The 22,593-nt window shown below is 41.5% G+C and overlaps 7 protein-coding genes across 8 annotated transcripts; 3 read left to right on the plus strand and 4 right to left on the minus strand.

The window, feature by feature from the left end:
- Window positions 1-326: 326 nt before the first annotated feature.
- Window positions 327-3,509, plus strand: LOC6504145 (6-phosphogluconate dehydrogenase, decarboxylating). Its single transcript, XM_001964232.4, has 3 exons — window positions 327-492; window positions 581-804; window positions 2,073-3,509. The coding sequence occupies exons 1-3, from the start codon at window positions 485-487 to the stop codon at window positions 3,284-3,286; spliced, it is 1,446 nt and encodes a 481-aa protein (XP_001964268.1). The 5' UTR covers window positions 327-484; the 3' UTR covers window positions 3,287-3,509.
- A 144-nt stretch (window positions 3,510-3,653) lies between these two features.
- On the minus strand, window positions 3,654-4,729 carry LOC6503497 (protein bcn92). The gene is made up of 3 exons (XM_001964233.4): window positions 4,353-4,729; window positions 4,165-4,285; window positions 3,654-3,810 (listed from the first exon to the last, which is right to left on the minus strand). Exons 1-3 carry the CDS (start codon window positions 4,430-4,432, stop codon window positions 3,733-3,735), a joined length of 279 nt encoding a protein of 92 aa, XP_001964269.1. The 5' UTR covers window positions 4,433-4,729; the 3' UTR covers window positions 3,654-3,732.
- A 97-nt stretch (window positions 4,730-4,826) lies between these two features.
- Window positions 4,827-9,870, plus strand: LOC6504147 (MAP kinase-activated protein kinase 2). 2 transcript variants are annotated; one of them, XM_001964234.4, is made up of 4 exons: window positions 4,827-4,960; window positions 7,697-8,282; window positions 8,341-8,756; window positions 8,832-9,870. In XM_001964234.4, the coding sequence occupies exons 2-4, from the start codon at window positions 7,721-7,723 to the stop codon at window positions 8,934-8,936; spliced, it is 1,083 nt and encodes a 360-aa protein (XP_001964270.1). In that variant the 5' UTR covers window positions 4,827-4,960; window positions 7,697-7,720; the 3' UTR covers window positions 8,937-9,870. The 2 variants fall into 2 exon arrangements, with proteins under 2 accessions (XP_001964270.1, XP_032308700.1); XM_032452809.2 differs by lacking the exon at window positions 4,827-4,960 and adding an exon at window positions 5,022-5,151.
- A 521-nt stretch (window positions 9,871-10,391) lies between these two features.
- Window positions 10,392-15,669, minus strand: LOC6503496 (N-acylneuraminate-9-phosphatase). The gene is made up of 4 exons (XM_014905470.3): window positions 15,529-15,669; window positions 14,547-15,071; window positions 12,881-13,366; window positions 10,392-11,844 (listed from the first exon to the last, which is right to left on the minus strand). Exons 2-4 carry the CDS (start codon window positions 14,688-14,690, stop codon window positions 11,434-11,436), a joined length of 1,041 nt encoding a protein of 346 aa, XP_014760956.1. The 5' UTR covers window positions 14,691-15,071; window positions 15,529-15,669; the 3' UTR covers window positions 10,392-11,433.
- A 32-nt stretch (window positions 15,670-15,701) lies between these two features.
- On the plus strand, window positions 15,702-16,736 carry LOC6504148 (protein lin-52 homolog). Its single transcript, XM_001964236.4, has 4 exons — window positions 15,702-15,857; window positions 15,922-16,101; window positions 16,174-16,278; window positions 16,366-16,736. Exons 1-4 carry the CDS (start codon window positions 15,818-15,820, stop codon window positions 16,518-16,520), a joined length of 480 nt encoding a protein of 159 aa, XP_001964272.1. The 5' UTR covers window positions 15,702-15,817; the 3' UTR covers window positions 16,521-16,736.
- Window positions 16,737-16,894: 158 nt separating this feature from the next.
- On the minus strand, window positions 16,895-18,615 carry LOC6503495 (alpha-protein kinase 1). The gene is made up of 2 exons (XM_001964237.4): window positions 18,078-18,615; window positions 16,895-17,966 (listed from the first exon to the last, which is right to left on the minus strand). The coding sequence occupies exons 1-2, from the start codon at window positions 18,159-18,161 to the stop codon at window positions 17,211-17,213; spliced, it is 840 nt and encodes a 279-aa protein (XP_001964273.1). The 5' UTR covers window positions 18,162-18,615; the 3' UTR covers window positions 16,895-17,210.
- A 131-nt stretch (window positions 18,616-18,746) lies between these two features.
- LOC6503494 (regulator of telomere elongation helicase 1 homolog) lies at window positions 18,747-22,260 on the minus strand. The gene is made up of 7 exons (XM_001964238.4): window positions 21,125-22,260; window positions 20,517-21,064; window positions 19,793-20,456; window positions 19,592-19,734; window positions 19,405-19,537; window positions 19,125-19,349; window positions 18,747-19,047 (listed from the first exon to the last, which is right to left on the minus strand). Exons 1-7 carry the CDS (start codon window positions 22,172-22,174, stop codon window positions 18,826-18,828), a joined length of 2,985 nt encoding a protein of 994 aa, XP_001964274.1. The 5' UTR covers window positions 22,175-22,260; the 3' UTR covers window positions 18,747-18,825.
- Between the last annotated feature and the right edge of the window lie 333 nt (window positions 22,261-22,593).

Below are 22,593 nucleotides of genomic sequence, written 5' to 3' on the forward strand. Positions count from 1 at the left end.
CCCTTATTGGGGGCCACTTGTCCATAACTTGTCCATAGAAACTAGTGGAATAATCAAAGCTTTTTTTTTTTTTCTCAAGTGTCAAGGGTAAAGTTGTGCTCTCACTCTCCTTAACCTCTCCCACTCCAACAACAACAATAGCAATAACAACAGTAATACAGTGAACACGCATCAGCTGTGCGTGATCAAGAGAACGAGACTAGCCTGGAGACTAGAGGGCGGCTCAAGGTGGAGAGTGCTCACCGTTCTCTCCAAAAAAAGCTCTATCCGATCAGCCGAAAAGCTCTCTATTTCGCTGGCGTTTTTTGGCATTTATCGTTTCGCATTAGCCGGCTAGCGTCAGTTTCACTCACGCCACGGGCCAGAGCACACGCTCGATTAAAAACTAAAATAAAATAAATCTAAAAAGAATTTGACATTCTGAATTACATTCATTTACAATAAAATTTTTTGTTTGTGAAATAAAAAAAAAAGTACACACAAAATGAGCGGGTGAGTTGAACTGCAAGAGAGAGAAAGCATGAGATCATTAACCCTTTAACACCTGGATATTTTATTATTTTTTTGTTGTGTTTTGCAGAAAAGCTGATATTGCTCTGATTGGCCTGGCCGTAATGGGCCAGAATCTCATACTGAACATGGACGAGAAGGGATTTGTGGTGTGCGCCTACAACCGTACTGTGGCCAAGGTCAAAGAGTTCCTCGCGAACGAGGCCAAAGGCACAAATGTGATTGGCGCCGAATCGCTGCAGGATATGGTCTCTAAGCTTAAAACGCCACGCAAAGTCATGTTGCTGGTCAAGGGTGAGTGTTGTAGTTGTTATTGTTGTTGTAGTTACGACTTTCCAAAAAAACCTGATGTTGTAAGCTCACCTGTGTGTGATGCGAGTGTGTGTGTGTGTGTTTGTGTGTGCCTCGTGTGAGTGGAAGTCAAAGCAAAGTCATCAAAACGATTTTTGCCGTTTTAGCGATTTCATTTTTGTTTTTTTTTGTTTTTGTTGCTTTTGCATGACGTCTAAGTTCATTGCAATGTGCAAAGGAAAGAAGAAGCAAGAGCAAGAGAGGTGAGATAAATATATGAATGTAGGTAAAAAGAGAGTAAGAGAGTGAGAGAGCGGAAACAGCATCTGCAATACTTTGCCTTGAAAGCTTAGTTTTGTCGCCACAAGCTTAGAAATGGTAGTGTGTTAGAGATGGCATTTTGATCGTGTCACGAAATAGACAAAATTAAAGAAATTTCTAGATATTCCATATATGAGTATAATTTTTTCTAAGCAAAATTAAAATTTTCTATTTAAAAAACGTAATTTCTTTGGAATTATATATTTTTTTCATTAAAAATCTAAAATAATTGTGTATTAAAGCCGCTTTTAAATTGAATTCTTTGCCCTCATGCCCTAAAAACCCATCTCTACCTCGTATGTTAATCAGCGTGCCGGCTTATCTCCACCTTCATTCCCTACCTAGCTATTTGTTTAAAAAAAAAAACAAAATAATACAACAGCAGACTATTCTGACATTCATTATAGGTCATTTCAAAATGGATGACTGTTGCTAGAGGGGATTTCCTCGGGTTTGAAACTAATCGGAAACCATTCTTTCCAAGATTTCATTTGTCCCGAAAACGACCTTCCTTCTAGTTTTCGAAATCAATGATTCATATCCGATACAGTGCAGGTCATATCGATAGAAACAGTTGAAAGTTCTAGTAGATACTCTACACTAGAGTAGAGTTCTTAAAACTTTAACCTTTGCTATGGAATGATATGGAAAAAAATGAAATAAAAACGACCGCTAGATAGATAGATCAATGCTATCGCCATTACGTGGTACGTTGTTGGCCTCCTTATCTGGTTCCAATAGAGCTCTAGTCTAGAGAAGTGCTCTAGTGCTCACCTCACCCGACAAGGGACGCCTCGGGGTGACCTCCAAAGCAGAACCAGTGACTTTCCAAAATCAGACAATTGACCTTCTCCGCGATATGAATGAAGTTTAGTCACCTTCTGTTTCAAAAATTAATGAAAGTAGAATCTCTAATCAGAAAATAATAATAATCTTATTTTATTTTCCAGCTGGAAGCGCCGTGGATGACTTCATTAAGCAGTTGGTGCCCCTGCTCTCGCCCGGCGATGTGATTATTGATGGTGGAAACTCCGAATACCAGGACACCTCCCGCCGGTGCGAGGAATTGGAGAAACTGGGCCTCCTCTATGTCGGCTCGGGTGTCAGTGGAGGAGAGGAGGGCGCCCGCCATGGCCCCTCCCTGATGCCCGGTGGCCATGAAGCCGCCTGGCCCCTCATCAAGCCCATCTTCCAGGCCATCTGCGCCAAGGCCGACGGTGAGCCCTGCTGCGAGTGGGTGGGCGATGGCGGTGCCGGTCACTTCGTCAAGATGGTGCACAACGGGATCGAGTACGGTGACATGCAGCTGATCTGCGAGGCCTACCACATCATGACTGCTCTGGGTCTCTCCGCCGACCAAATGGCCGAGGAGTTTGGCAAATGGAACTCCGCCGAACTGGATTCCTTCCTGATCGAGATCACCAGGGATATTCTGAAGTACAAGGACAACAAGGGCTATCTGCTGGAGAGGATTCGTGACACCGCCGGACAGAAGGGAACTGGCAAATGGACAGCCATTGCTGCCCTCCAGTACGGGGTGCCGGTGACGCTAATCGGCGAGGCGGTGTTCTCCCGCTGCCTGTCGGCCCTGAAGGACGAACGTGTCCGGGCCAGTGCTGTTCTGAAGGGACCCACCGTCCAGCCCAAGGTGGCCAACGTGGCCAAGTTCCTCGACGACATCAAGTACGCCCTGTACTGCGCCAAGATCGTATCCTATGCCCAGGGCTTCATGCTGATGCGGGAGGCGGCCAGTGAGAACAAGTGGCGTCTGAACTACGGAGGCATTGCACTGATGTGGCGCGGTGGTTGCATCATTCGGAGCGTCTTCCTCGGCAACATCAAGGATGCGTACACGTCGCAGCCCCAGCTGTCCAACCTGCTGCTGGATGACTTCTTCAAGAAGGCCATCGCCCAGGGCCAGGAGTCGTGGCGCGAAGTGGTTGCTAATGCCTTCCGTTGGGGTATTCCTGTGCCGGCCCTGTCCACCGCATTGAGCTTTTACGATGGCTACCGTACCTCCAAGCTGCCCGCCAATCTGCTCCAAGCCCAGCGCGACTACTTCGGCGCCCACACCTACGAGTTGCTCGACCAGGAGGGAAAATTCCATCACACCAATTGGACGGGTACCGGCGGCAATGTGTCGGCTAGTACCTATCAGGCATAGAGTCTAGATGGGACGCTCCCACCTACCCTTGCACTATCTCCTGCACTCACATTCCATGTCATAAAGCTGGTGTCTGTTTTTTTTTTTTTTTCTCTTCTCTGAGTACTTTAGTACTTATTTATACCATTAATATATATAGTATATATATGTATGTACATATAATTTCATTTTGTTGTTAAACATAAAATTAAATTGGTGTTTTTTTTTTGTTTTTGCTAGCAAATGATCTCTGGATGCCTACATAGATCTCTTACATAATTAGAATCAACAATGTGTGTGTGTTTGTTTGCAGTGTAGTGTGTACTATGTGTGTGTGGGTCGAGTCTTTCGAGTTGTGTCTCCTGCTCCTCCTGTTTATATCCTTCTACTCCTCCTTTGCAACTGCGCCGCCTCCTATCTGGCCATCATTGTACTCTTCTCCAGTTGGGATTACCTTCCCAGCTTTCTCAATCGTCTGAGGGCTTCAGGGTTTTCTTGTTCTCGATGACCAGCTTTTCGGTAGTATACAAGTGCCCGATGATGACCTGGTTTTTTGTAACGATTCGGAGGGGTTAATAAACTCGAAAGGCAGTGATAAGCAGTGGCGGTAAAAGTAAATGTTGGCCTTTTGAGGGTGCTAATGGATGTTTATTAAAGGAAATCTTTAAGAAACTATACTATAAAGCTTAGTATTCTTTCATTTAAACAATGATCTATAATATAACATCATAAAGTAATAGTTAAACCTTATTTTTAATCATTTAATTGGAAAAACTTTTGAAGTACTATCAATTACAGAGAGGGCCTTGCTGGGGAAGTACAGGGTTATGGGGCAGACAGATACCTTCCACATCACTGCAACTGACAGCTGATAAGCCTGGCACATGCCACTCACTCACCTGGCGACGTATCAGCTCCAGATTCTGCTTTCCCGTGGCCATTTGCCGATCGATCTCTTCGAAATCCCGAATGGTCTTGTTGGCGCGGAATGTGTCCCGTATCTTTCTAGCAGCATACATTCTACAATATAATAGTTAGTAATTAGTATGTAGTTATTTGAATAAGTCAAGTATTTCACCATAATTACCTAAAGTTGTAGGAGGGCAGCTTCTCCGACTCGCGGAGCAGATTCCTATAGAGAACGATTGCCTGGCGACGGGTGGACATCCTGGCCGGTTAATAGGTTAGTTAAATGAGCAAATTAAGCGGCAGGAAAAGCGGTTGGTGGCTCTTAAAACCTGCTTTTAATTGATAACACCGGTGTTTCTTTTTATCACGGGGTTAGTTATTTCCGCGCTTATTGGACTGCCGCCTGATGACATAAAAAATTACATGCCGGAAAATACCCACCACCTGGGCCACACAAAAATACCATAAACAGCTGTTTTGTGATGTGCGGTATTTTATGCAAAGCAAATAAGGAACTTGTCTTAAAATAGATAAAATATATGTTTTTGTGTCGCTAAACTAATTAAATATAAAAATATTTTCAAAGCTAACTAGATTTAGTTAGTAAACAAATTATTCGATAATTCGATTAGTATCGGAATCTCATGCGGTAGTTTGGTAATTTTCAGATCATCAGAATCGGTCACACTGGCCAGACCTGGCACCGATAGTTTTAACTATAAATTTCGGGTTGTGTTCTTTTTTTTCGTTCGTTACATATAGCACGCTAAAACAAATACCCAAAAGGTAAATAAAATCAGCTGAACAGCGGGTGATAATGTGAAAAGTCAAGATCGGTTCAATGCGGCGCGTCGAGGTGTCGAGGAAAGCCGCTGCGAAAAAGTTGAGAAAAACTGGACCACGGCCAGGCGATAACAAGATAAAACCTTTTCCGATCATCCATCCCCCTCTCACCTGTCGGTGCACCTAGGGCCTAGGTGATGAGAAAAAAAAACCTTAAAAAAAATGGGAAATACTAGTTACCAGTGAGAAAACATGACGCATTGTTTGCATTTGTGTGGCGGTGCTAGGGCGTCTGTGTGTGCGCCTGCAGGTGTGTGAGTGTGTGTGTGTGTGTGTGGTGGTAAAATACGCGTTAATTAGTTAATTTTACAGGAGGCCCAAAAAACAAAAAAAAAAATCGTAAAAAGGTGATGGTGGTTTTCAATTTTTGGCCCAAGCTGTGCAATGCGTAATGTGCTTGAAATAAACAATAACAATCCAGGGCCATCAATTTCATCAGATCTCTCGCTCTCGCTCGCTCTCCCTCTTTCGCGACCTACCACCACCCACCCGCACCTGCTGCCCCGCCACAGCTATCGATATTAGGCGATACCACCGATTGCCTAACGCCCCGATACCGTTCGTTCAACATATGCAATTATCAGGGGCGTGGCAAAAGGGATATTTTGGGGATAAAGAAACCCTTTTAACATTAATTCAATTTTTTTAAGGTTTTATCTTGAGTTATATAGTAATTAAAATTAATGTAAACTATTAAAGTCTTGTTTTAAGATTTTTCTTGTAATTAGTAATTAATTGTTCCTATAATTGCCTTTAAAAACTATAATTTGGTAGCTTTAATTGAAGGATAGTGGGGGTTTTTATTTTAAAAATAGTTGTTTTTTTCTTCCAAGTATGACTTAAAAACATAAACAGAGTAATTTAGTTCATGATTTATTAGCGATAAGCAAAAAAAACCCACTTGTTGAATTATAATTAGATACCCCCTTTTTTTATACACTTTGTTTATGATACCCCGCCCCTGGCTCACTCCAACCGTTTTTCCCCGTAAATTGTGTAATATTCCGATTCGATTCCAACGATTTCCCGGGAAAATAGCCCGGAAAGTCGAGCTGTGTGGAAATATGCAGCGAGTGGGGACTAATTAGTTACCCCCCTTACTCCACCCCTTTCCATTTTCCTGTTTTTTTCAACCGATTTCTGTGGAGGGGGGGAGTTCATTTCCATACAATTTGAATCGAGATCGAAGACCCAAAGTCTTGGGGTTTTAAACTTAAATCTGCATAGGCTATATATATATTTTTTTTTTATTTTTCTGGAAATACATTTCGTGCTTATTTCGGCCTTCCTCTCTGCGATTCTACGCTATTCCCCTGATGATTTTTTATCGGTCGCTACGTTTTTTTTTGTTATCTGGGGGCCACTTTTTCCATTTATATTTCTTTTATTTATTTATTTTATTTTATTTTTTTTTGTTCATGGGGGAATAATGATTTACAAACCCGCCAAATTGTTTTTACGGCAAATTGGATCGCTCTACTGAGCGTGGGTGCGGGCTCCAACCCAGACTTACGTCATGGCGTTTTTTTTTTATTTAACAAAAAAAAATTTATAAAAAAAACCTAGCTTAAACTGTAATTTATTTTGTGGATAAACAAAAAAAACACAGAAATATCTCCATTAAATATTTATTTAATCATGAAAGCGTAATCTTTTTTCCATTGTATACTCTGTTTATTTTTTTTTTCTAAACATATAATTCAAAGAATTTTATATAATATATAGAAAATAGAGAAAAAATATACAATGAGATTTTGTTGTACTTGTCTTTTGTACATTTTATATTTAGAACTCTGTCAGTCGGTCCTGCCTGCACTTCCTGTCGGGCCTCGTAAAGAGCGATATTAAATGATAATTAATGAATATTTATTTAGGCCGTTCCAGCTAACTAGTTGAACAACTAAACGGCCCCCCATTCGGTCTTTCGGGGGCAGCTGCTGTCACTTTTAACGCACAAGATAAAAAGCGTGATGTTTTTTGTACTTAGCACACATTTATTAATCGATTCTTTTCTAATTCGATCGATTCTTCTTTCTTGTAAAGTACTATTTTGGATTGTAAGTGGGGGAAACTATTGAAAATATATTTAGAATTTTGTCACACATTGTTTCGTAATTGACAAATGAAACTATTTTATAAATAAACCATTCATGAAATAGTATTTGTTCGTTTTAAAACAGAAACTGTCTATCGATATTTATCGGATAACAAGTGTCAACACATATATATTGTTTCTTTAAATTTTAAAAAGTAAAAAAGGAAGCTAAAATCTTACTCAGTTTCTAATATTTAGACTTAAAATCCCTTAAACTATTAAATCTTAATAAGATTACTTATCATCTATCGATGGTTATCGAATAAGTATTATTTAAACTGTTTAACAACACTTTAAAGCAGGTAGTATTCAAATTAGAATAAAAGAACTTATTATCTATCGATAGTTATCGAATCGAAGGTATATTTATATATCTATTGCTTTTTAAGCGTATTAGAAAGTAAATAGAAGCTAAAATATATATAATTAAAATCTCAAAAACCATAAAATCTTAACAAGATTACCATTTTAAAAATAAATAACAAAAACTATCGATAAAAACCGATAAATTTACTATATTTCCAAGTCGTAAACCCCTTTAAACCTTAAAACCCCAATAACCTTACCATTCTCCCATCTTACAGCTAGAGCCCCGACCGCATACCAAAATGCTATCGCTGCAGAACCAACGGCAACCGAAGACCACTCCCCTGGTGGACGACTACGAGATCTCGGACACGGTTCTGGGCCTTGGAATCAACGGCAAGGTCGTCCAGTGCACCAATCGTCGCACCAAACAGAACTACGCCCTCAAGGTGCTGCTGGACAACGAGAAGGCCCGCCGCGAAGTGGATCTCCATTGGCGGGTGAGCGGATGCCGGCACATCGTCAACATCATTGATGTCTTCGAGAATACGTACAGCGGTCGGAAGTGCCTGCTGGTTGTGATGGAGTGCATGGAGGGTGGGGAACTGTTCCAACGGATCCAGGACAAAGCGGATGGTGCGTTTACGGAACGGGAAGCGGCACAGATCATGCACGAGATATGTGAGGCGATAGACTATCTGCATAGTCGGGATATCGCGCACCGGGACCTGAAGCCGGAGAACTTGCTGTACACCACCTCCCAGCCGAATGCCATTCTCAAGCTGACGGATTTCGGTTTCGCCAAGGAGACCTTAACCAACGACACCACCCTGCAGACGCCCTGCTACACGCCCTACTATGTTGGTAAGTTCTCTAGACCCATATTCTATAAATTTTTGTATTAAAATTGTTTTATTTTTAGCACCCGAAGTGCTTGGTCCGGAGAAGTACGATAAGAGCTGTGACATCTGGTCCCTGGGCGTCGTCATGTACATCATTATGTGCGGTTTCCCGCCGTTCTACAGCAATCACGGCCTGGCCATATCGCCCGGCATGAAGAAACGCATCCGCACCGGCCAATACGATTTCCCCGATCCAGAATGGACGAATGTTAGCCAGTCGGCCAAGGATCTGATCAAGGGCATGCTGAATGTTGATCCCAGCAAGCGGCTGCGCATCCAGGACGTTATGCGCAACTCGTGGATAGCCCAGTTCAATGCTGTGCCCCAGACGCCGCTCTGCACCGGCCGGATGTTGAAGGAGAGCGGTGAGACATGGCCGGAAGTACAGGAAGAGATGACCCGCTCACTGGCCACAATGAGAGTGGACTATGATCAGGTGAGTCTTTGAATTATCATATTTTTTATAAGAATTATGTTAAATCCACCTCCTAATATGCTAATCCCATTTTAGATGCAAATTAAAGCTCTGGACAAGTCAAATAATCCTCTGCTAACGAAGCGTAGGAAAAAAATTGAGGAAATGGAACTATATATGGCCAATGCAACACGAAACTAAAACCAGAACAATAACAAAGAAAACAAGAGAAGAGAACAGCTAAAAAATAATACCTACATATATGGCCAATTGGGAGATAAGGACATAATGTCGGGCCAGTTGGGCCGTCTTAACAATTAAGCGGAAAACTACTACGACGACAGCAGAGAAATGCTGATACTACTACTATTACTATAACTATAACGAAAAACCTCTTAAAAACCAACTGCTCCATGTTTTATGTTACATTTTCCTTTTTTTTTTTTAATAATTGTCCATTATCTGTATGTATAATCCATTTCCAGTAAAGAAAACAAACGGTTCTTAGGGTATTTTGTAGTCTGAAAAGTGCTCTTTTTTTTAAAAAAAAGAAACTAAATTTTAAAGTATATGTGAAAAAAAGTGTATACAAAAAAAAAAAAAGCAGAATCGAGATAAAAAGCCAAGAGCAAGCTTAGCTTAGCCAGAAGAATTTCTTTTTAAAATGTCTCGTCGTTCTGGTTTCAGATTTTTTCTAAAAAAAAAACGTAATTTTTGTAACTTTGTAATTCATATACATATATATTTTTTTTTTATTCATTGTGTATGTTTGATTATAATTATATATAATATATAATATATGTATGTATATTCCGTGTGTGTATATGTATGTATGATGAGAAAAGAACAACAACAACACTAAAAACTAATAAAAAAAAAAGAATTATAATTACAAGCATTATTAAAGTTTAGCATTAAAGTGCGAAATTCAGTGTTGGTTATAAATAAATAATAAATTTAATAAACTTGATTTGCTGACTCTGCAAGCGATATACCATTTTACCGTATAGCGTATTTGTAGTCCCATAAACTTAAAAACATAAATAAAATAAAAAACAAGCCCCCATACATATATAAATAAAAACAACAAATCATGCTTATTTTATTATGATTAAATTCGACATAAAAAAGTCTATTGGTTCTTGTTTAAGGCGGAGGTGGAGGTTATGGGTTAAAGTGATCGTGTTAAGTGATCATGATTTAGAAAGAGATGGCTGTTCTTAGAAGAGTGTTCTTTTTGGTATTTTTATGTTTTTTTTGGAATAAAATATATAAGATATATACTTTTTATAACTCTTTAGCCTCTTTTTAGAAATATTTTTTAAGGCTTTTTCTTAAATAATATATATTTTAAGAGGTTTATATAGTTTTGTATCTTGAACTATAATACTTCAAGATAATCTTTCCATCATAAAAATAATAAATAAAATAAAAGTAATATATTTTGAACATCTTAAAGATCAGAAGAGTCTAAAAATGCTTGAAATCTTCAAGATCCTCTCTATTAGAATAAAAATATAGGTCAATTCTATATCTTCCAACTATAATAAACAAAGAAAATACCTCCAAACACTCTATATATCATTTGTTTATAAAATTTACAAACAAAACCCATATAAGTTCCCTAGTATCGCCCACCACATTAAAAGATTCGAGTAGTTTGTGGCTTTCAAGTGTCATTTTATTGCTCATTATTCATGATCAAGAGTGCTCAGATAGACATATTCATAATCCATATCCATAAATCGTTCATATTTCATCATATCATATATCATATATCATATACCATATATATATCATCGATCGTGTGAGTGAGTGCGGAATAACCAACAATATGTGATAGCGGAATGGGTTTTTGGATCAAAAAATTTTGGAAGAGGTTTTTGGGGGGGGATCTAACTATACTAAGTATAGGGGTTTATAGGGAAGGTTTTTTTGCAATTATTTTGTTTTTAATGCAAATAACAATATGCCAAGCTCAAATATCATTTAGAGATTCGAACCTGCAGCTAAACTAATGTTATCAGCTAATAACTACGACTAAGACAATAGTTAACATTTTTGTTTTTCTTTCCAATATCATATATCATTTCTATATCTTTTCTATATCATATCATTCCAATATCATATCATTTTTCCTTGCAGTTTCTTTGTTCTTGTTTTTTTTTTAAACTTTTGTGTCTGAAAAAAGGGTTTATTTTTAGTGTGTTTTGGTTTAGTTTACAATATCATTTAAATATTTCTTTATTTATTTTTAGTTTTTTGTAGTTTTTTGTCTTGTTTTGTCGTATTAATTTACAAAAAAAATCATTTGTGACAGAAAATTGGCTTAGAAAAATAGATTTGGTTCGCTATTATCCTGTCTACAGTTTGCAATATTAATTTATCCATTTTTTAATCCTTTTCTAGCCTTAATTTTAGTTTAATGGCAGATATCGAGATTCACCGTAACTCTTCCGGGCCTTCCCCGCTAATAGTTGAACTTTAAATTCCTGCATGAGTTTCCAATCCACTAGAGCTCCAATCCTCTAGAGCTCTGGACATCCTTCTATCCTCTACTCTTCCTCTACCCTTTTGATCTAATATATCCTTTAGGTTAAATATTTCCTTGTTTTTTTTTTTTTGTAGTTTTGTAAACTGAAGGTACATATTCCATTATGATTCCTGATCCTGGATCTTGCTTATCGTTTCATTTAATTTACAGGAAGCTGTCGCAGCTGTTCTCCGCCTCGCTATTGGAGCAGTCCATCGCCGGCAGGGAGCCGCCCCTTCGATATACCCTCTGATAGCTCCTCTGATGGTGATGCAGCGAACTCCCAGCCGGTTCACAGCTGCCTCCCGAATTGGAACTGGAACTACTGCTACTACCGCTGCTGCCACTTCCGCCACTGCTACCGCTGGTCATCTGGCTGCCGCGACGACTGCGCAGGGATGTGGGCGTGTCGGGTGGGTGGACGGCGTTCAGACGCGGGAAGTACTTGTACATCTCCAGGAGATTGCCCAGCTTGACATGTGGCCGGTACTCCACATCCTCCAGGGACTGGGCGGCCGAGCTGCTGCTGTTCAGCGGCGTCCAGAAGGTGAGTCCCAACTGGGCCAAGTGTCCACCCTAGAAATAAGACATATTTTTATTATTTTTGTGCCTGTCAATTGCCCACAATTTTGTTTTTCTTAAAATCATATTTTTAGACTTAATGAATAATTTATTCTATTTATAGCCACTTGCTTCCTGTCCGGTGACGTTTAAACCTTGCCTCCGTATTTGCGTTTTACTTTCTAAAAGTTCACAAAAATGTTTAAAAATAAACTCTTTTAAAAGATTATGTTTTTGTTTTACTTTCAAAGTTAATAGCTTTGAGTTATTAGGGGGTTTCTAATCTAAAAAGTGATTCACATTCTTTATCAAATGATTTATAAACTTTTCCAATGAGGATGATTGACGGAAAAAAGCCTACTGTTTCCCGACTATATGATACCTGGTACTTTTCATGCCTTTTTTTCTGTCTTTTTAGGATTAAAGGAAGGGAAATGTATTCAAAAATCGGTCATATAGCAATGAATCTGTACAATTATTTATAAATTATTATGTAAAAAGCTTTATAGTTAAAAAATTTAATGGTTTTCCAACTATATGATCCCTGGTACTTGTCCCACCTTTTTTCCCGTAATTTTAGGATTAAAATTTGATATATCGCAAAGAATCTTAACATTTCATTTATAAATTATAATATAAATATAGTGAAAAATTTATAGTGAAGAAAATGAATGATTTCCGAACTACATATATGATACCAGGTACTGTTCCCGCCTTCTTTAGAAGCCAATTTTAGATAAAATCCTAAAGATCCAAAAAGAATCTATAAACAAGCAATATTTATCAAAAAATAAAAAAAATCTATTAACTTGTATAATGTACTAAATAACTATAATAATGAATATATAATAAATATATCTCTTAAAAAAAATAATAAAAAATAAAGAAAAACATCATATTGCATATCACATCATAAAATAAAAACCCCCTTTTCCCAATCACATACCCCGCCTAAAAATCAATATACCCCGGGAATTCCACTTAAAAAAAATGACATTTTCGCTGAAAACCCTTATTAGAGGCAATTTAGTCGGGGCGGGTGATTCATTACCTTGATGTCTGTTTCCAGCTTGTCGCCAATCATGGCGCACTCGTGCGGCTTGACATTGAGGAAATTGCAGGCCGCATAGAAGATCTCCGGATGCGGTTTCTCCCACGGCAGATCGGACGAGACGAGGACACAGTCGAAGTAGCCCCTGACATGAAGCTTCGCTACCTTCTCCCACTGGGCATTCGACGGTCCGTTCGTTATCAATGCCAGGGCATATCCGGCCTGTCGCATACGGAGGAGTAACTGGACATAATCTGGTGGCACTGCCAAATAGCGATATCTCAATCTAAGCCACTGTGGGTAGATCTGTTCGGCGAGGTGTTTGTAGCGTTGGGGCAACGATTCCCGCCACAAGTGGGTGCGCCACGAATCCAGCGAGGTCTGCGAGTTGTCCGGGCAACGGCGGAAGGCCTTGAGAAAGTTTTGGGTGGCCTGGGCGGCGTCATCCTTATTGAATTGGTATTGCGATTCTAAAACATCCGTGAGCTACAAAAATCAAATCAAAAAATACAGAAACTCTTATCAGTATGTGTTGCTATCTCTTAAAATATTACAAAATTATTTTTTTCAGTGCATTTATTTAATCGTATGTTGTGTTGTAATCTCTTATAACATCATCCTCGTATCAGATCTTACGGCAATTGATATATAATATATATCATATAATATTCTATATAGTATTGGAGCTCAGACTTGAAGCTTTAAAAAAAATAAATAAAATAAGGGGGGAAATAAATAAAAAAAGTGCTATAAATAAAATTTCAATAATTGGAACGGGGTGTGGTTCGATTTTTTTGGGTGGAATAATGATATTATCAAAAATAATATGGCCAACAGGCAGATATGTGGGTCAAAAGGTCACTAGATATGGCCAGAAAACAAAAATCATTTATTTTAAATATTTATTAAAAGATTTTAGAGAAATTTCTTATAAGATATGGGCCAAAAAAGATCTAAATTGTGCCAAAAATATATATATATTTATTGTAATTTTAAAATTGTACTTCCTAGTTCTATTATATCTCTTTCTGGGCTATAGATTAGATAGAAAGGTTTATTTTCAGACTCTTAGTGATGGGCTTTCCATTTTCAAGTATCACTTTAATTTAACATTTTTATAGATAATTTTTAAACTGATTTGCTGATAAAACAAAAAAGATTAAAAATAAAGACCATCGGAATGCACTTTTTCTCTCTTTAAATATATATTCTTTTCTTTTATTTTTGCATTCGCTATCGAATCTTTTTTTGGACATGACATTTCGATCCGAGGCCTTCACGTGTAATTTTAAGAGATAAGAAGTGCATTACCCCTCTTTTTTGGGGGGGAGGGTTAGGCTTTGTCTCCCCCACCCACCAAGTAATTCCATGGCCACAAAAGTAAACAAACCGAATTTCATTTTTTTTTGTTTTTGTTATTTTTTGTTATTTTTATTTTTGTAATTTTTTGTTTTTTTGGAAGCATGGTGTGGTGCTATCGCGGGATTTTTCGTATACGTAACCATTTGCGGGCGGGCAGTGGAAAATTTTCTATCGGAGCTGCGCACTTTCACCCCACCCCATCGGAGGGGCTGGGGCAGTGGCTGGGGCTGGGGGTTGTTAGCTTTTTGAGGGGAGGGGAGGTGGGGCCAATGGAATTACCAAAAAACCCGATTTAAAAACTCACCTTTCTGATGGCTTTCGAGTCGCCGGCTCTTGTGGGAATTAGTGTGTTGTCCAGGTCAAAATAAAAGGCCGAGATCTTCGCACATGTCGCTTCGAAGTGAGTGGCGGCTGTTTTTGAACTGGATGGGAATTTGCTTGCTGCCATCAGAGTCTCACGAATGCTGGGATTTTTTTGGGGGGTGGTGGTTTTGGAGGGGGGTGTGTGGGGTAGAGTAGGGTACCAGGCAGATGGGGTCAGCGGGTCAACGGATCGGGGGAACCCTTTTTTTATGGTTTAAATTCTTCTTTTTTTTTCGAAAGTTTTTAGATAGTTTGTTTTTTTTATTAGAGGAAATCAACTCTATACGCAGTTTTCAAAAATTGGCGCCAATTGTTTGTTTTGTTTTTAGCGAGTCACAATAAAACAGCAACTAAAGCTAACCAAAATAAAAAACGGTCGTGAACGTAATTAAGTTGGAAAGAAGGGGAGCGGAACGGAACGGAACAGGTGAATGTGAATGTAGTCAGAGTGAGAGCGGGCCAGTGACTGAAAGTAGGGTTGTTGATAACATATCAAATATATATCAATATATCGATATACTTTCTATGAAAGGTATCAAAAATGCGATATAATCGGTTAGTAAAAGCCAAAAAGCACACGAATAGAACAAAAGAAAGTGCCTCGCGCTACACACTGCCAAAGAAAAGTTGTTGCACGACGTCAGCAGTGTTGTCAAGTGTTTTCAAAACCATTTAATACATTTTTAGCAAATTAAATTAACAATGTATGAGAAATTAATTACTTAACAATAAACAAGAAGTTATCTACCGACAATGATGATTTTCATATTTAATTTCACTTTAAAATAAAACTGTCATGAGCTTTTTTATTTTTGGCGGGCACGTGGTTGGACACTTTTTGTTGGCACTGTGCTATATTGACTTGTGAGAGCAAGAGAGACCGCGATGTCCGTTCAGCTCCCTTCTAAATTAATACAACCAACCTGCATTCATTTAACCAATGAAAATTTTACATCTGCAAGGCATACTTAATTTAATTTTCAAAACTAAAAAGGAAACAATTGAGACTAATAAAATTTTTTGTTTACCAAAAATAAAAATGAATGGCCAGAGTGAACTTTTTTTTGGCATACTGAAATCGATAGACGATAACACGTGGCACTCTGAAAACGTGTGGCAGCACTGCATTCATTTCAACCAGGTGGTAACGTCGGCGTTGCATCGCCTATTTAATTATTTTATTTACCAAAACAAATTGCCAGTTTTTAAGAGATGAGCAAGCCAAAGCCCAGTTTGGAGGCCTTCTCGGCAGGTAAGTGGATACTTTGTACACAAAACAAGTCAACTAACTAACTTTTTCCTCGGTCTACCCACAGAAATCGTTCTGAAATCGGAAAAGGAACCCAAAAACAATGCGGAGATATCAGCGATCAGGAAGACACGATTGTCGGGCGTGGAGCCGCACAAGGACATAAAGGACAAGCCGGAGTCCCAGGAGGATGAGCTGATTTCCATGGAGACGCTGCGCGAATCTCCAGTACAGTGGCCAGAACGATGTGAGTACCAAAAACGTGTCCCAGTTGGCGCCATTTTTAACGTGTGTTTTGTGTCTTCCGTGTTTTTTGCAGTTCCCGGAATGGATGAGTTCCTCACCATGAGCGATACACCCATGTACACGCCCAGTGTGGATTTCGGCAACAATCTGACGCCCGAGGACATGGCCAAGATACACAGTGAGTACAAATGAAATAGAATAAGTTTTTAGAATAAAATATAATTTAATATGTGAATGAATATGAATAATATGTAATTAATTGTAGGATTGGGGCAACTCACTCCGGAGGAGCTGGTCGAAAAGATAAAGTCAATGCATGATGAGATCTACCAACTGGGCCTACGCGAGGCCAAGGAGATGACCCGCGGGAAGCTTCTCGGCATCTTCGATCGCGAACGTATGCACAAGAGGCAGACGTAGTGACTGCTCTTTATAAGATTTTTGTTTAAATTAATTGTAAATAGGTTTATGTGCCCATCAAGTCCGTGTTTAAATAGAGAAAATAGAGTCAATGCCAGCATGTGCAACAATAACTAACATTTATTTCCAATTAAAGCAGTTTTTGGGTCCTACGTTAACACGATTACACGAGTGTAGTACAGTTCACAGGATATTAATGGAAAATGTGGCAAGAAGGGAAACAGATGGAGGACAGTGGTGGCCAGGAAGCCTGGTGGCCAGGGAGAAGTTAAGAAGGCACAGTATAGTTCGTAGATACCACTATGCATGCATTTTGTAACTCAACATTCAACACCTATGTTTTCATTGTAAGGTGGGTCGTTTTGAGAGAAATAAGATCATTTAGTTTATATATTAATATAAGAGCTATTTTAAAGCATATTAAGTGTATGTTGCTAATAAATGAAAAGTCTACTTTCACTTTTTCGTTGGCTGGAGAACATATTCTGTTAAAATTACGACAAAAATGCTTAAATTAAAGTTAATATTCTTGAACTATTACCGACCTACCCTACAGTTCTGGGACGTGTGTGTGTGATTTTGTGCTTAATACTTTTTGGTTTTCATTGTTTTTCGTTTCATTTTGGCTCTGGGCCGTGCTCGAGTAACCTATAGTTGGTATCCTGTATCAATCCCTTTGTCCAGTGCCACTCATTCCTGCCACTGCATCCCGAATCGCTGCTCGAATGTGATCCGATTGAAGACCCCGGCATCGGCCAGCTGCAATGGATCGGTGTAGTAGGCGAAGCGACGGATGTCCAGCATGGCCAGGTCGAACATCTGCTTCCAGCTGGTCAGATCCGTGACGCTCATATGGATCGGCAGCTGGGGATCGGGTATGTCGATGGCGGCCTGCAGCCGATCGAATGCCTCGGCAATCGGTCCCACCGACAGATTCACCCAGTACTCCGCCGGAAAGCGTTTGTTCTCGCAGAACGGCGCCCCCTTCCGCATGATGAAGACCAGCATGAGGATCTCGTAGCGCTCGGAGCTCTCGTAGAAGCGCTTGGTCCGAGTCTTCTCCACAAAGTCGATCAGTAGTATCAACGGAGTGTAGTTCTGCAAGTGCATTAGAAGCTCCCGATCGGTCCACAAATAGCGACTTCCCTTCACGGACAGCATGCTCATGTTGCTGGTGAGTTGCTGGTGTTGTTTCTGGTGATGATGCTGTTGCTGTTGCTGCTGCTGCTGATGGTGGTGTTGCTGCTGCTGTTGCTGATGGAGATGTTGCTGCTGATGAGCCTGGAGTTGCTGATGTGCCTGCGATTGCTGCTGCTGTGTTGGTTGATGTTGCTGCTGCTGTTGCTGCTTCTGCTGAAGATGTTGCTGCTGCTGGTGCTGCTGCTGTTGCTGCTTATGTTGTTGTGATTGCTGCTGCTGCTGATGTTGTTGTTGTGCTTGATGCTGCTGCTGTTGCTGGGATGTCTGCTGCTGTTGATGGTGTGGCTGCTGCTGTTGCTGTTGCTGTGGCTGCTGCTGCTGCTGGAGTTGCTGCTGTTGCTGTTGGAGCGGTGCTACTGGATTTCCGGTGCTCGTTGCAACCTGGCTGGGCATGGCGACCACAATGCCCCTCTGTTTCAAACAACTAACCTCCTCCACCATTAGCTGACGGCAACTCGATGACGGCAAATGCAATTAAGGCTGCAACTAGGCCAAGGTCAGCTCGCTGGAAAGCACGTACCACCCGCCAGCCAGCCACCTTAACTTGTTGCAAGTGCAAAATCAACTTACTGCGTTCGCCCCAGCTAACAAAATTGAATGATGGACTTCCTGTCAGTGGTACTCCTGTTCCTCACAACCAATAGGCTACCTTCCTACACTCTCTATATCCTTCCCTTCTACAATGATGTTTACTATTTATCTCTATATATATATATATCTAGATGTACAACTGCCGTTGCAGCAGCTGCGTGTGCTCCGAACTGGACGATTGTTGCCACGCGAGTGCGTCCCAATGGGGACATGAAACAGCAATTGTCCGTAGCATTCGGGTTGTCGGGTTTTCTAGTTCGGTTTGGCGCTCGTATTCCGATTTGGGACACGGACACGGATACGGAATGTGTGGGGGATGTGGCCGTTTTGGCAATGAACTTATTGGATGCGGCGCCCTGGCTGCACTTTGCAGATGTACTTCCCATAGCAGCAGCCTGCCAACTTGCCCGTTGATTTGAATTTTATTTCTACAACTTTTTAAATTAAATATATATAATTAAATTGTATATTTTATTATTTCCCCACCCACAAAAAAATAACTACAACTTCTAGTCTAACTTTTTTCCAATTTGGCTAATCTTATATCGAATTCCGGCTTGTCGTCCGCCTTTATATACTTTCGCATGCCCACCAACAGATGACGACATCGCGGACCACCTAGCACCTCGAAGACCACCTTCATCAGAGCCTCGAATTTATCCTTACTGCCGTCCTTGTACTCCAGCAGGGCTTGTCCAAAGGCACGAAACTGATCCTGACCCACAAGACTGCGTATCTGAGATGGGAGAGAGACAGGAATACCATTATAGAATCGATATAATCTCTAGAATCACTATAATCCCTAGTAGTCACCTCGCGCAGGAAGGCAGCTCTACTCTCGGGCACCTCCTTCTTCACCTCCACCGGCGGCTCCACCTTAATGGTGCTGATGTTCTCCACCAGCTTGTAGCGCTTCTTGGCCGTCTGGCTGGAGGACTGGGAGGAGCCAGGAGGAGAGCTTCTCTCCCGCTTGTGTATCTTCACCAGACCGGAGGAGTTACTTCCGTTCCGGCTATCCATGCAATTAAAATCAATGCTCTGGAAAGGGATTAGATGAAGTATATTCCACTTAGATGGAGGACCTTACTCCTACCGAAACATTCGAGTCCAGGCGGCTCATAAAGTCCATGGCATTGGGCGCCGACGAGCCACCCAGCTTTCGTCCAGCGGCGCAGGCATAGTCGTCGGGTGACCATGACTTTATGGAATTGGCCATCTCCACTTTGCTGGAAAGGAATATACATTAAAGATTTTCTCCAAAAACTAACTAGTTCCCTTACATGGCCGTTTCATTTGCCGCCTTGAAGGTGGCATTGGAGCCTGGTTCCCTTTTTATCTGCGAGATGGGGGCCAGCGGCTCATCCTCTTTTTTGATAACTGTCTCCAAAGGAGCTCCTGATTCTCGCTCGTCCGGCTGCTTCATCTGAAACGATCAAGTTTGTTTAGAATCTTCCGATCTTCCAAGACATCCCTGAACTCACTGTAGTTTCGGCATTTTTAAAGAACTGACGCAGCTCCCGGACGATTGGGCCAAAGGGTGAGCACTGCGGCCGGTCGCCTAGATGTCCGCGTATCCACTTGGACAACTGCTGCACCTGGGCAGCATCCTTGAACCTCGAATCGCACAGCAAAATGGCACCATAATCATTACGATGACGGATGACACGACCGATGGCCTGGTTAACAGCTCGCGTTGCCTCCAAGTTGTACCACTCGTTGCCGCTGAGTAACTGGTTCTCCCGGGTGCGATTCGATTCCAGATAGCGACGTTTCAGTATCACCTTGGGGTCCTTGAGCGGAGGAAACGGCAGCCCTGTGATGATCACCGCCCGACCGTTGCGATCGGCAAAGTCCAGACCCTCCGATACCTTGCCACGACACACGGCCATGAAGCAGGCACCCTTGGAGTCGCGTATGGCCTGATAGAACTCCTCCATGGTGCTGGTGAACTGATCCTTGCCGCGTGGTTCGAGGAATATAGGCTTCTTGCTGGCTATGTCCGCCCACAAGCCACTGGCCTGCCACGCATCCACACACTTGTTCAGCATCGGATACGACGGAAAGAAGACGAGCAGACCATCGGGTACGAGGCGGGAGACATTCAGGATGGTTTGTCCCAACGAGCTGATGTACTTGGGATTATCACTGAAACAGGAGGAGGGATTCCATTAAAATAAAGTTCAAAAGTAAGGTAAGACAACCCACCGATTAGTGTAGTTCGAGATGAGAGGCTGGCGATCGGGTCCAGTTCCAATAATCTTCACATACACCTGCGACTGGTCCACAATGTGAGGATTCTCCAGGTGCTGGGCCACCGGAATGGCCAGTTCAGCGATCAGCGGCTTGAGGGGAGCCAGAGTACCGCTCGTGAGGATAACACTTCGCACCTGGGTGTTGAGCAACTGTTCCATCCCGAAACCAGGATTAAAACACCAGAAATTGATTATTTTTGCCACTTTCCCAGTGGAGCCATTCGTTAAGGATGCTTTGCTCAACCATCCGCCTGCCTGCTTAGCGGGTGCTTGCTTTCCCTGCGGCTGCTTGGACTCCTCCACCTGGACATGAACCTTAAAGCTGGCATGCACCTTGCCCATAACACTCTCCTTGTTGGCAAATACAATGGTAAGAAGATCGCTCAGCAGCGTGAAGCTGCCGCCCTTGCGCAGGCTCATCTGCTGCTGGGAGGCCACCATCAGATACTGCACCAGTTTGTCCAGCAGGGCCACAATGGTGGCAACGTTTCCATAAGTGAACTACAAAGAACAAAAACAATGTACAAATTTGATTGAGAAATGTGGATCCCCCGATCTTACATTGGCTTTTCCCAGAAGTTCATAGATCATGGAGGCCGGATACGTGGCTCCGTCAATGGGATTATCCACCGCCACCGCATCTATGGCCTTCTCCAGATCCAGTAGCATCTCCTTAAGCAGCATCAGATCGTCTATAGTAAAGTCCTTTGGCTCATCGCCGGCCATATCTTGGGGAGAGTCGCTGGCGAATGCCTTCATGATGTGCGTAACATCCTCAATGGCAATGGCCACGTCCGAGGATTTGATCTGCACCGAGGCAGACTCCTCGCATATCTTCTCAATGTTGTGGGCCTCATCGAGGATCACGATCGTGTTGCCCAGTTCGATCTTGTTGGCCTTGCGCGCCTTTGGATCCAGCAGGTAGTTGTACGGCATAAAGGTAATATCCGCCTGGGGAACCAGTTCCTTTGACGCATAGTATGGGCACATCTTCAGCTTCTGGCCCACTTTGATCAGATCCTCAATGTCCATGATGCTGGGTCCCCGAAAGTCCGGATGATCCTTTTTCGACTCGACACGCAGCTGAAAGGTACAGGTCTTGGAGTGTACACGCAGCTTACACATGTTGACCTTGTTGGAGTTTCCCACCTCCCGGGAAACCTCTGGATGGATGCAGAGCTGGTCCCTGGATCCTAGGACCACGGACCGCATATTGGAGTAGGCAGTGCGCTTCAATTCCCGCATAGCCTGTGTCAACTGCGAGTGAGTACGTGATGCATAGATCACCTTCGGCACTCCCCAATTGTTCGCCTTGCCCATGGTTTTGGCCAGATCCGAGAGTTCCGGACCACCTCCCGCTCCTCCGCCCAGCAGATCAGCACCTTTATCCAGCTTTATCATCTGCTGCTGGTGCTCCGATTGACGTGTCCGGATCCAGGCCAGCGAGGAGCACAGCAGGCTCAGAGTTTTTCCTGTTCCAGTTGGAGATTCCAGCACTCCGTTTGTTCCATCCTTCAGGCACTGGATAACCTTCTCCATGTACGCTCGCTGCACCGGGTAGGGCTCGAAGGGAAAGTGCACCGGTATACCGGCGATCAGACTTTCCGGCATCTTGTTGGCGACTTGTAAATATTATTTATTATTTCTGCGCGCCAAAGCCGACCGAACATGTGTTGCGGCAAAAGTCGATAACATTTATCGGCTAGGTATTGTGCAAATCCAATTAGGATTTGAATTCAATATAATTTTTTAGCCATAACAAAGATTTTAATTTTCCATTTTAATAACCACATTTATTTTTTTTTAAACGTTTTCTGAGAGAACTTCTTTATCGATATTGTAATCGAATTTTAAAATTGTAATCTGGCGCCCTAATCAGCTGATTATTATCGAACTTAAAGTTTAAATTTATATTATTTTTATGTTTTATTTTATTAAAAACCGCCGTGATTTGGAAGATAAAGATGGTAGCCTATCCCACATCCTCATCCTATCCTCAATTACAATTATATACTGGAAACAACTCTTTC

The sequence above is a fragment of the Drosophila ananassae genome, chromosome XL (genome assembly GCF_017639315.1).
Source record: "Drosophila ananassae strain 14024-0371.13 chromosome XL, ASM1763931v2, whole genome shotgun sequence".
NCBI lineage: Eukaryota > Metazoa > Arthropoda > Insecta > Diptera > Drosophilidae > Drosophila > Drosophila ananassae.